A 12,672-nucleotide genomic window follows, 5' to 3' on the forward strand; every position below is an offset into this window, starting at 1 on the left:
CTCTCTCTATTCTGCATAATAAGTACTTTTTAACTTTAACTTTTTGTTACTTTAAGTACATTTTGTGGCTGTAATGGAGTATTTTTATAGTGGTGGGGTATTGCTAGTTTTACTTAAATAATTAGAATACTTCTTCCACCACTATGTAAAATATATAAAACAATATATTAATTTCTGTCATCTACAGTAATTTGCGTTTGAGTCAGTCTAGGCCTTAAGCACTATTATGTTAGAAAGTGGTGGCTGGAGGGAGTTGATTTTTAATTTTGCTATTTCACAGAAAATGCTGTTGTAACTACATCATCATTGGTTGGTGCTTCCGGGTGAAAACTCCTAATGTTAACTGTTGACTGAGAGAACACAGTGTCCCTGAACTGGTGGCCCTGTCAGTATTTTCATAGAAAATTCAAAGGTTTCTTTTGATCCCCATTGCCCTTGCCAATCTTTATCTTCTATGGAGCTACAGGCCACATCTGAACCTGTTACATAAGCCCCCCACCACCACAGCCTGACTCCCTTCTGCTCTGCTCACTGCGGTTTATGCTGCACTCCTCCCTTGAGTCCTCTCCCCCTCCCCCTCCCTCCACCCTCCACCCTCTACCTCCGCATCCTCACCTCTGCTTTAACCTGAAGTGCTCCATTTATTATAGAGACACGTGTCTCACTTCTGTGTCAACCTTATATCACTTGAGTGTAGCCACTCGATAATTTCAGAGCACACTGTGTCCCTCCTAGTGTATGTAGGTTCTAACACCAGCTTCAATCAATGTGTAATAATGAGGCGCCGGATGTCTCACCGGATGGTCTGTGTGGACATTAAGAGTCAGAGCACACATGCTGTCTGAATATATACCATTTGGCCAAAGTACGCAGGATTAAAGACAAGCTTTTAAAGTCACTGATCATTAACTCCAAGTACACAATGAGATAGATAGATAGATAGATAGATAGATAGATAGATAGATAGATAGATAGATAGATAGATAGATAGATAGATAGATAGATAGATAGATAGATAGATAGATAGATAGATAGATAGATAGAAAGAACTATTTGGGGTATTAGTGTGGGGGTGGTGACAGAGACATTTCATCCGTTTTACCCTCTGCTGTTAGACAGATAAGTATCTTTTTCTGTCTCTTTTTCGGATTATACATCAGGCTTGTTATGAAGCTGTATTCGAAATGATATTTCTAAAGATCTCCTTCTAGCTGAGTTTTATTCCCTGTTGTAAAAGTCAGAGCGCTTCCCGCTGCCTTCAGGTACTCCATAATATGTAATATGTTCATGTGGGAAGATTATTTACAGCATTGCAAGATGGTTAAAAAGTTTTTCCAAGATTTATCCTGGCACAGAACAGAGATGATTTGATTAATTGAGACATTTCTTGCTCCTTCTAGCCCTTTGAATTGAATTGGTAGGTAAGCTGTGGGCATTATGTGCTCGTTGTGCAGAAAATTGCTGAAGATGTTGACAGAGTGGGATACAGAAGATGCCTGGAAGCTCCTTGCTCCCCTCTAGCAACCACCAAGTTTTGCCAGCAACTGAAGCAGAAATAGATTTGGACTGTAGACAGCTCATCTCAAGAAGCATGTTCTTCATCTTTCATGGGAGATAGTTGGAGTCAGTTTTAAAAGTTTCTCTTGCTCCACTTTACACTGTATCCTTGACACTTTAGAAATGTTTTTTTGGAGAACTGTCTTAAATTTGTGTCCAGCCAGCTGTCTAAACTATCTCCTGTCTATACTGTGAGGAACTATGAAACTCTAACTCCTATATATTTCTCATTATTTTTTCTCTTACAGTCACATAAACTGACGCATATTATAACGTTATTTAAGTAACACAATAAACTGTTTCTATAATAGCACTATCCCCACATTTATAACCCTCTTTTTTGTTTTCTTTCATCCCCATAAACCTGGACCATGAAGCAGACTTAAGTGGTGACACACTCTATTTAGTCTCACTATATAGATCATACACTTTTAATAGCCCCATTTATCTGGATGCAATTATGGCATATCATTGTCATAGGCTTAGGCCATCTTTCTTTAGTACTCATTCACTCATCTTTGGAGCCAGAGAGAAGTCCAGCATGAAGAGGGGGTTGATGCTGCCCAGTGCCCACACTTCATTCTGGACTGGCCATTAGAAAGATTAGATTAATCAGTCTAATTCTACACCCTCATCATTTGACTACATAAAGCTTACATAAGTAGCTCTGTAGGTAAAGTGGGGACCATATTTTCTTCAGTATTGAGTTATGAGAATTATATGCGGAAGGTCAGTCACAGACCAGAACATCCACATGATTATGGAAGTCTACATAGATTTCTGATGACAACATCAGGAAAGTTACTTAGACAAATGCTATCTGAACCCATAGATTCCCCTGCAAAATACAAATGGAAGAATACCAGAAATTGCTGGGGAGGAACCTATAGAGAGTGAAGCATGTTGAGTTGATGATCAAACCATAATGATAGGCTCCGTTGGTAGCAGAACAATATGAAAGAATTCAGACTTTCTCAGACTTAAATTAGGCCTATGAACTGAAATCCTTTTGGATTGTAGCAGAAAATCATATTTAATCCCAGAAAAATCTGCGTATCGCTTCTAACCTGCCCGTAAGGCCATACAGTGGCCACAAACCTCAAATGGCTCCCAATAGCCAGGCCGGTGCCTTGCTCCGCTGTCAGTGATGTGTGAGTGTGTGTGTGAATGGGGAATGAGAGGCAAATGGCAAAGCTCTTTCTCCAACTAAGGTTTAATGTATTCTATAAAAGTGCAGTGCATTTACCATTAATTTTTTTACTACTATTCAGTCTACTCTGGCTAAATGTTTCCTCTGTTGGTGGTGGACACTATTTCTGAGCTTTCCCTTCCCAACTTTCCATTCCCTGCTTAATGTGTTTTGGTGTAAACAGCCATTCAGGGACAGGCAACACCTAACTAACCCTTATATAATCTGTGATCCAAAAGGGTACAGCTCCACAGGAATAGAATCTGCAATCAATCCTAAATTGATCGACAGGTCATGTAATACACAGACTAACAGTTGGCAAAAACAAAATATTTGATATGAATATAGTGTGTTCCAAAACACAGAGGTAAAACTGATGACTTGAACAGTGGCTTGTGGGAGCAATATAGGAGAATAGAGTTACAAATATTAACACACATCTTGCAGGACAAATACTGAGCAGCTCTGCTGGAGGGATTTGTTCAAGGGCTCCTCAACAGAAGCTGTTACAGATGAAGAAAAAGATGTGTTGTTCTTCTTCCTAGATAAAATTCATGCTGGTCTCCTCAAGTGAGAAGACTGCTTCTCTGGGTAGTTTTGTATGTTTCAGCTCATTCACTACAAAAGCAGGTATACTTGATGTTATTGCATCCGGAACATTTTTAGATGAACTTCCCTTGAAACTAGTGATTTCAACTCATGCCAGTATGGTATGAAAATCAACTTGTAGAGAGCGGTAAGCCATAGTGTTTCACTGTCTGCTTTTTTTTTCCACAATCATTGCATGGTACTATAATGCAGTTGTGAGCAGGCAGCAGTGTTTTACTTGTTGGTGCATTCAAGTGCTTGCAGGAAACGCCAACACACAGTATGCTTTGAAAAAAGGTCTGCAGAAATGTAAAATATACGCAGGTTGACGTCAAATCCTTAAAACATGCAGAACCAACTGTTTGGTCCTTGAAACTTTAGGCTATTGCTACTGCTCCCACATCTCTCCCACAATGTGGTGTTTGGGCTGTTTGTCTCAGCAACGTGAGTCATCCAAGCACCCAGCCACACTGTCACACTGTGCCCAAGCACTGGCAGGAATCTCACTCTGCCAGGAGCTTAATACAGAGAACAGCTATGCAGACAACTAACATCAGGGCTGAACTGTGTCTTTAGGGGTAGTAGATCACATTACTAGCCAATGAAGAACAATCACATGCTGTTATTTTGTTCTGTTTGGATGCGAGTAACAATGTTACTGTCTTTTTCTGTCTCTTTTCTTGGGTTTTCTGGGTTTTGCATCAGAATAACTACTCAAAGCTGTTCCCAGAGCGTGTGTGCCGATTTTCTTTTTTGAGCTGAGTTTTTACCTTAAATGCCACTTTGCCAGCCCTGGGCTTATTCACCAGAGAGGCTGGCAGTTCAGTAAACACACTCTCTTATTCATCAGAACCAAGATGTTTCACTATGAGAAGTGACAAATGATATTCGGCACTTAAGCCACTGTGTGTATTTTACACAAAGAGGGGAATGTTTACCTGTATATATGTCTGTGCACGTGTCTGTTTGTGTATGTGGTAGAAGTGGATCCATATTCAGCATGAGATAGAGCAGTTTGGGATGTGTGTATGCGTAATTCAGTTTGTCACAGCTATTTAAATGAGGAGAGAAGAAAATGGGATCCACAAAGGACTGTGGGAGTTTTAAAAAATGTGAATCCCTTTTCATGGCTGCTTAGATGTGCTGCAGATGTGTAAGTGATGGAAAGAGCAGGAAATACAAATAACTGTGTATTTCCATCTGCCACCCAGTGCAATCAATGACACGCCAAAACACTGAAAACACAGTAAAACATGAGCCAAATGCCATGGAGGTAGATTCAACCCTATAGTCTTTCAAATGAAGCATAGCATATGTGATTTATTTTTCTTTGTCTGCAAACCAGATACACAAATCCAATCAAGCTGCTGCTTTGGAGGTCACATTGGACCTCCAGGCACCTACACTACTTGAAAATGACACACAGAGATTATAGGAGGCAATGGGATTCTTTCAGTATCGGTGGGATTTAGTAGTCTCTGTGGGAAAATGAGCCAATGTGCTTCTGAAAAATCTACTGCCATCATACCGTTCTGTACCATCTGCCTGTCTGCCTTCAGACATTCCTGTAGCGCTGTTCACACCTAATCTGCCGTACCTACAGTCTCTTACATAAGCTGCTGTTAGCCAACAAGCATTTCTCAGTCCAGTTTGCCACTTGCATGGTCCCAGTGTTCCCAGGGAGAGAAAAAAGACAAACAGAGAGAGGTGTGTGTATGTGTGTGGAAAAGACAAAAACGAGTAAATGCTGAGAATAGCTCCGCCGAGGGGCTCCAGCATATGGTAGCCAGTGCTCATGACGTTAGCATGGTGCTGGGTACTTGCTGGCGGCCACACACAGGGCCGGAGCATGGCACCCTACATGGGCTCTGTCTCTCACCACCTCTTGTCTCTCTCTCTCTCTCTCTCCCTATATTGCTGCCTTGCTCTGCCTCATAATCTGTCTCTCCATTCTCTGCGCCTGTCTGCTGCTCTCCAGAGAGAGCAGGAAAGAGACAGAGAGAAGGGCAAAGCTGAAAGGGTAGGATAATGCCGTCAGTTAATATCTCGTCTCTGCTCCAACTGACAGCTGCATTCTGTCAGGTATGCTGCTATTTCTGTTGCCAGGATTTGGAGCACACCATTTATTACTGCAGCATGAAGTTGTACTCCAATGCAGTGCGAGTGGGTGAAGCCAGCAAATGCCAACAGATAATGAGATAATGTTTTTTTGGTAACACTTTACTTCAAGTCCCTTATTTAGCATTCATGAGCAGTACATACACATTTAATAAATGTTTTTAACATACTATAATGTAGTTGTAAGCAGCTATAGGGTAATTTGTTTAGCAAGTGTTTATTAATGTACAGTATTTGTCAACAATTATAACTTCTCCTATGAAGACATATTTTATGTTATTACAACTGTGTTTTCCTATATTGTCATTCATTGTCTGTTCATACACCAGCCTCCACTTACGGGTGCCCACAGGAGGAGTTATAGTTGTTGAAAAATACATTAATAAACACATATATCTGTTTACAACTACATTAGTGTGTTATAAACCATTTACGTGCTTGTATACTGCTTATAAATACTAAATGGGGGACTTAAAGTAAAGTGTTACCTTTTTATGCTAGGCACTTGGACTAACAATTATTTTCATTATTAATTAATCAGTTGGTTAATATTTGTGATCAATCAATGACTTGTTTAGTCTATAAAACGTCAGAAAACAGTGACAAATACCAATCACATTTTCCCATGGTGGTGTTTTCCGTTTACAATGATACAAAACAGAAAATCAGCAAATTGGAGAAGCAGTAAATATATATCAAATATGGCTTGATGACTGATGATTGATTTTTTTTAGATAATGTTTTTCTTTGTCATTAAACTGCATTACCTGTGCTAGAATTGATACAATGACTCATTTTCATGTTTGGCTTGTTATCTGTGGTAATAAAAAAAACACCAAGCAAGAAAATTGGCCCATTAATGCTGCTAATAATAGTTTCACCGTGTTATAGTATGTCCCTAATGACATTTGAATGAATGCACCATAGCTTTTTAATGTATTCAGAAGTCCCATATATGCAGAAAAATATTTCTAAATATATTTAAAGAGTTTAAATACATAAGAATGCCATGCTGCTTATGAACCCTTCTTTTGTCCTTTGGTATTATTAACATGGGTGTACGCTGAAAGGTGCTACAGTTTTTCTTTTTCCTCTGTGAATTTTAATTAAGCTCCTCATTATGTAAGTGGATGCTGTGATGAGCCTGCTGGGTTGTGTTGTGTGGTTATGGATTAGTTGACTCCAGGCTTTCTGTTACAGTGAATGGAGGAGACATGTTCTCCTCCTCTAACCACAAGCTGTTTCTGGAAACAGGAGCGGCATATGTGGCACCCTCTGTTGGCATAATCCTCGCCAGTGCATCCTCGGAGATGTTCATCCGCAGAGGCAGGCTTTGGAGTAGATATTTTATAGCGTTCAGTAGTGACTGTGACAGATATTTTACTGCTCTTGTTCTCTTTTGGTCTCCCTCCCCTGATGCTATCAGCATTTGTCGGTGTACACCTCTTTTATTTGTCTTTTTCCGGCACCCTCTGTTTCTCTCTCACCTGCTCCAGAGTTCTGTGTGCCTCTTCTCTCTCCTCCTGAGCCTCAATGTAATATTCATGATGGCGTTGAATTGAGCCAAAGGCGAGCAGGAGACGCCCACATGGATCTAGAAAGGCTTTTGTTACCTTTGTAGTAAATGCATCATGAGGAAGAGAGAATAGTAATGTGTATGGATGAAATGTTATTTGGTCTTCCATGGCACTCCCTCAGTTAGGTGAAAGCTGTTACATAAACCATGATATACATGGCATTCATGCAGTTAGGAGAAGCATGGTTGGTAGGATCTCATTCTTGTTCCAAAGAGAAAAGGTTATTCATATCAATGCACCGCTATTTATGATTGCCCATTTCCCAAATCCCCAATGGAGGAGCACCCAGCGAATGCATGGACAGTTTCTATTATCAGTATTCTATTATCATGTTATATTTGTAATAACCTTTTTTTATTTTTTTTACTTTGTTTCAAATTCATACTGTTTGTTATTTTCTTTCTCCAGGCAGCATCAACGACTAAAGCAAATAAAGCCATTTTCACCCAACTGAAGTCTGAACATGCTAGGGTCCTCACTGCTGTGAAAGCAAGCCCTCACCCTTGATTCGATTTATTTATGGATCTACAAAAAACACACCAATCCAAGGGATAACATGCTAAAGTGAGAACACTTATTTTCAACATGGTTCCAAGATATTTAAAATGGCTATAATCAATATTTTATAATAACAATGTATCAAATGACCAAGTGAAAACAGACACGGTTTGAAAGGGGTTACTCATAGTGATGAACGATCCGGGAAAATTATAACCTGAATCTGCAGCTCCCCTTGACCTTACGGAGCTTCATATTGAGTTTCAGCTCATTGTTTAGCTGTCCGGCCCGCAACTTTATTGTTTTGGTTCACGCTCACCGCTCTCATAAAGTCGTTGTTGGCCGCAGCAGGCAGCTGTTTTCAGCGAACTACACTGCCTGCTCAGTTAGTGTCTAGCTGGTGAACATAGTGGAGCATTTCGCAGATAAAGAGCCAGATATTTTCCTCAGGAGTTGGTAGAGACCAAAACCTGAGCTAAAACAGAGTGACTTACATTCATCAGGTGGCCAGAAACAAGACTCCAAATGAATGATAATGTTGCTCTGTATCTGCTGACTGTGTAAATAAGCAACTGTGTGCTAAAACGTTCATAACTGGTTTCTGCTGCCCCCAAGTGGCCATAAAATATCAGTTATTGCAGGTTTAAAGACAGACATAAAACATGTAACATAAAATTGAACGATAGAATCCTAAAACCAGAACTACAGCAGTGCAAACTAGACCAAAAAAATCCTGAGCTAGCTAGCTACTATTAGTTTTTGCTAGCAGCTATGGTGGACTTTAAACACTGTTTCAAACAGACAAGGACAAGGACTTACAGAGGCAGCTGCATCTCCTTTCTTCTGCACTGACTGCATCAAACTCCTCTTCTGAGTTATCTGCAGTTGAGTAAACTATTGTTAGTGTTAACTGTTTGTCAAACACCTTGCATTGCTGAACAAACCAGAAAGTCAGACACTGAGGAAAACATGAGGACTATCTTTTTTATTTACTGGAGCTAGAGATATTCGGGTTTTCCCTGAGCCACTTTACAGACAAGATTCAAACGTGGTTTGGTTCAACAACACTGCCATATTGTACAAATGTATTCATGGAGTCATGGCAGAGCCTGCTCTGCTGCCTCTGTAGCCACAGTCATCTTCTGTCTTTGTCAGTGTATCACTGACAGGGCCATTGTTAGCAAGAGGTGGACAGGCAGACAGATTGTGGAGGTTTGGTTTCATGCGATGCAGGCAGAAGTGGACCTGTTCACTATCTGCCCTCTCACTGGTCACAATGTATCAAGGCCTCAGTGACACTCACTCAGGAGCTGAATCATGTACTACACTTTAGAGGACGTTTGACAGACTGTCATGCTATACTGTATATATCGCTCGGGTGGGCTGAGTGACAAAAGTCCTAGCGAGGCCCTGTGACAGCCTGTCAAGGCCAAGTGAAGTCTTGCTTGAGCAATAAGGGTCTGTCGTTTGATTCAGTGGTGCTACCTGGAGACAGCAAAATGTACAAACTACTAGTTATTCATAAAACCTGGGTTGTAGTACAACTGTCATGTTACTGTACAGTATATAACACTGATTTTTGTTGCTTAATCACATGTTGTTTGCTCACATAGCCATTAAGTGATGTGAAGGAATATTTTCAAATGGCTTAGAAATGTCCATCTGAGCCTGAATAGTCCTTGCTCTCTGAACCACTGTGTGCATATGAACTTGTTATGACAGTTAGAGCCATGGGGGAGGTAGAAGAGGAGTCTAGGGGATGCTCTGCTCTGTTAGGTATGCAGTTTGTCTGCAGCAGATATTGCTCTGTAATCCCCCTCTTACTCACTTTCTCTCACTGAAACATCTCTCAACACCACCACCCCCCACCCGCCCCCAGTGTCTTTCAGCACTATTAAAGACTGCAGCAGTACTGTAGCAAACTGCAGTGAGTGAGTGCTTTAATGCGTATGCGTGGGCAGCTTGTGTATGCATATGAGAAGAGAGCATATTGTTATTGTAAGACTGTGGAGAAGCCAGAGAGAAGATACAAATAAGGACAATGAGACATAAGTTATATACACATACATTTCTGTTTAGAATGTGTACAAATACAAGCAGCATGCAGGTCCTTAAAAATGGAGATTACATGGGTAGCAAACTAGAATAATGTTCAAAAGCCTAAACCCTAATACACAAACAAGCAGTATTAAAGGAGGAAATATAGCAAGCAAGTGTTTTGGGGATAAAGAAGTGGGGAGTATGTTTTATTATTAATGTGCAATGCACTCTGGATAATTGTGCAGTCAGCTTATTTTTCCTTCTTTTTACTGCTGTTCTGCTGCAACATCACCTCAGAGGAGAACCTCATCCAAATTGAAGATGAGAGAGATTTTACCCCAAGGGTAAAAACTGAGAATGAGGAGTACTTAGTTAAAATCCAAAGAGGGAGAAAATGGGCTTTGGTTTTTCTTGCGCTGTTCTGCCACAGCATCACCTCTGAGAAGAATCTCTTCTAAACTGAAGATGAGAGAGATTTTACGCTTTGGACAAAAACTGAGAAAGAGGAGCAGCTAGTTAAAATCTAATATTATCACTATTTAAAATCAAAGAAGAAGACAGACGTCCATTAAATTGTGTAACAAAACAAGTAAACTATGTGAATGTGAGGAAATACCAGCCAGTTTTTGAGGATATTTCATGTTATCAGAGCCGTTACTACACTCTAAATCTCTTGCTGCTATTGTGTCTGGTTACGACTGTTGCTGTGGGTGTTTATTGCTGTTTTTACTGCTCCTCCACTGGCACTCATTGTGTCTAGACACTTATTTCGCGCCTAAGGGAGGGAATGAAAATCAATGTGATAAATGCAATAGAAACATATCAAAATCTCCAGAGAGGAGAATAGAAGGGTATACATTTTTAAAGTACTTGATATAATCATTCTTTTTCTTTATCTCTCATTTCCCCACAAAATCTCATTATCCTTGACATTTATTACACTGCACTTTCCTCCCATACTCATTTTTGTCCCCCCCAGGTGTCTGTCTGGTGCTCGGTTGTATGATCTATCCTGATGGTTGGGACAGTGACGAGGTCCGACGTATGTGCGGAGAGCAGACAGACAAATACAGCCTGGGGGCCTGCTCAGTGCGTTGGGCCTACATCTTGGCTATTATGGGCATCCTGGACGCTCTCATCCTCTCCTTCCTGGCCTTCGTCCTGGGGAACCGGCAGGACGGACTCATGACAGAAGAGTTGCTGGCTGAGAGCAAGGGTGAGAATGCACTATCTAATCTGATAACAATGTGATATTCTATCTCCATTGGGAAATTCACTCTTGGCTCGTGCACTGCACTGGAAGTCAGAGCCAGGTTCAGGGTAGCACTCCAGGAGCATTTTGGGATTTAGTGTCTTGTCTTACTTAAGAAAACTTCAACAGGACTGGTACTTGCCAGCATTTGAACTTAAAATGATTTATTTTGGATGTAGGACAGCTTCTTTAACCATTTGGGTACCTTTCTCACCAAATCTATATTTCTATTTTTGGAGTTAATTAAGTGAAATCATAAATATTTCTCCACAACTATCACATGTACAGTAAATGGATCAAGAACTGGAAACTGATTCTCCTAAATTTCCAATTATCTTAAATCTGGGTTATAAATCTCAGAGTAATTGATGTTGAATCAGGTTTTTTTGGCCGAGTGGTACTAGACAAATTGCTCTGAAAGTGCACTCTCAGTGCAGTTTGTGCTATAGCAGGCTGGCGTAAGCACACACTTAAAGTAAATGAGAATAATTTAAAGCTCGCTTTAAGAATAGACTTCTCATTTATCACAACCCATGTGACTTACCACCAGACTGAAAATAGAAAGTGTACACTCAAGGTAGTGATAAAACATACACTAGTCTGGCAAACAGATTATATGAGCTGAATTTCTAAAAGGATCACACTCAGTACGCTCTTGTATTTATGACAAATTAAAGCCAGTTTTGATGTAATGAGCTTTTGATGCAGCCTCTATAAAAACAAAACTAAATTTAGGAAGCTATAAATGAATTTTAACATAACCAAAAGGACTGCACGAGCATGCTTCTGCTTTCTGGTTTTAACATCCTTAAAATTACATTTTAAATATTATCTAACTATGGCTATCTTGCAAGTCACATATCTGCTCCCTACTGTATGTATAAAGATCCAAAGACAGTAGGAATATCTGACAGACCCCCCTACCACCATCAAACCTCACTTTCCCACCACAGATCCACCATACAATCAGGGGAAATGGCCTGGCCTACACACTGGTATCCATGCATACGTAATATGTGCATCACTAGGTCTACACAGTGATTTACTGTGAAAGGGCCTGGGATCAGGCATGTCTCCCAGTGGGAAATGGGATTAGTATGTCCATGCCCTGTAGCTTGTAATGAAACCAGACAGGCATGGGCAACCAACAACCTATTAAACAAAAGTGGAGAGAATGAGAATAAAGAAGAGAAAAGGAAAAAAGCTGATATTTGAAAGGGGCAGAAGGCGCTTGGAATGTCACCACTTTATATTATGAGAGAAATACACATATAACATCTTCATGTTTAATCATCTGTGGATGTAGCCGGTAATATCATATATATATACATCTATATATATATCTATATATATATATATATATATATATATATATATATGACCTTCAAATGGCAAGTATGAGATAAAGAGACAAGATGAAAGATCTATCGACAGTATCATAGAAAAGAAAACTTGAATGGGATTATCAGTAGCTTTACCAGTCAATAAACAGCCTCACTGTGCAGCCTGATGATGTACCATTCCTTGGTTTAGGGCTCTGGAAAATCTACCATTTTATGAATGATTCATTACAGCTCAATAGTCTTTTAGCATTTAACTCATCCGTGGTGCCATCTACTGGTGTTTGTGTGCAATACAACCAGGCATTGTGAGGGATTCATGTGATTTACAATGTGTGAACATGGGAGTCTATTAATAGCATGACCTTGAGAACTGTGTTGTAGCACTTTTATATTTTTTGCTGTGTTTCTGTTTTTGCAGAGGGAGGCAACGCCTAACCAAATCTTTAGGTAAGTAAGAATAAAACATACATCTTGAAATGTATAGGCTACATGTCGATCTATCAATGTATG

General features: G+C 40.0%; 1 protein-coding gene across 2 annotated transcripts in view; it reads left to right on the top strand.

Annotated features, from left to right (window-relative positions):
- The window catches only part of LOC122875189 (LHFPL tetraspan subfamily member 3 protein-like), a 28,951-nt gene that overhangs the window by 13,468 nt on the left and 2,811 nt on the right, over positions 1-12,672 (top strand). For both annotated transcript variants that reach the window (XM_044194064.1, XM_044194063.1), the window contains exons 2-3: positions 10,547-10,783; positions 12,581-12,609. In XM_044194064.1, coding sequence (XP_044049999.1) covers positions 10,547-10,783; positions 12,581-12,597 — 254 coding nt within the window. In that variant the 3' untranslated portion in view covers positions 12,598-12,609. The remainder of the gene's footprint in view (positions 1-10,546; positions 10,784-12,580; positions 12,610-12,672) is intronic.

The sequence above is a fragment of the Siniperca chuatsi genome, linkage group LG4 (assembly GCF_020085105.1).
Source record: "Siniperca chuatsi isolate FFG_IHB_CAS linkage group LG4, ASM2008510v1, whole genome shotgun sequence".
Lineage (NCBI taxonomy): Eukaryota > Metazoa > Chordata > Actinopteri > Centrarchiformes > Sinipercidae > Siniperca > Siniperca chuatsi.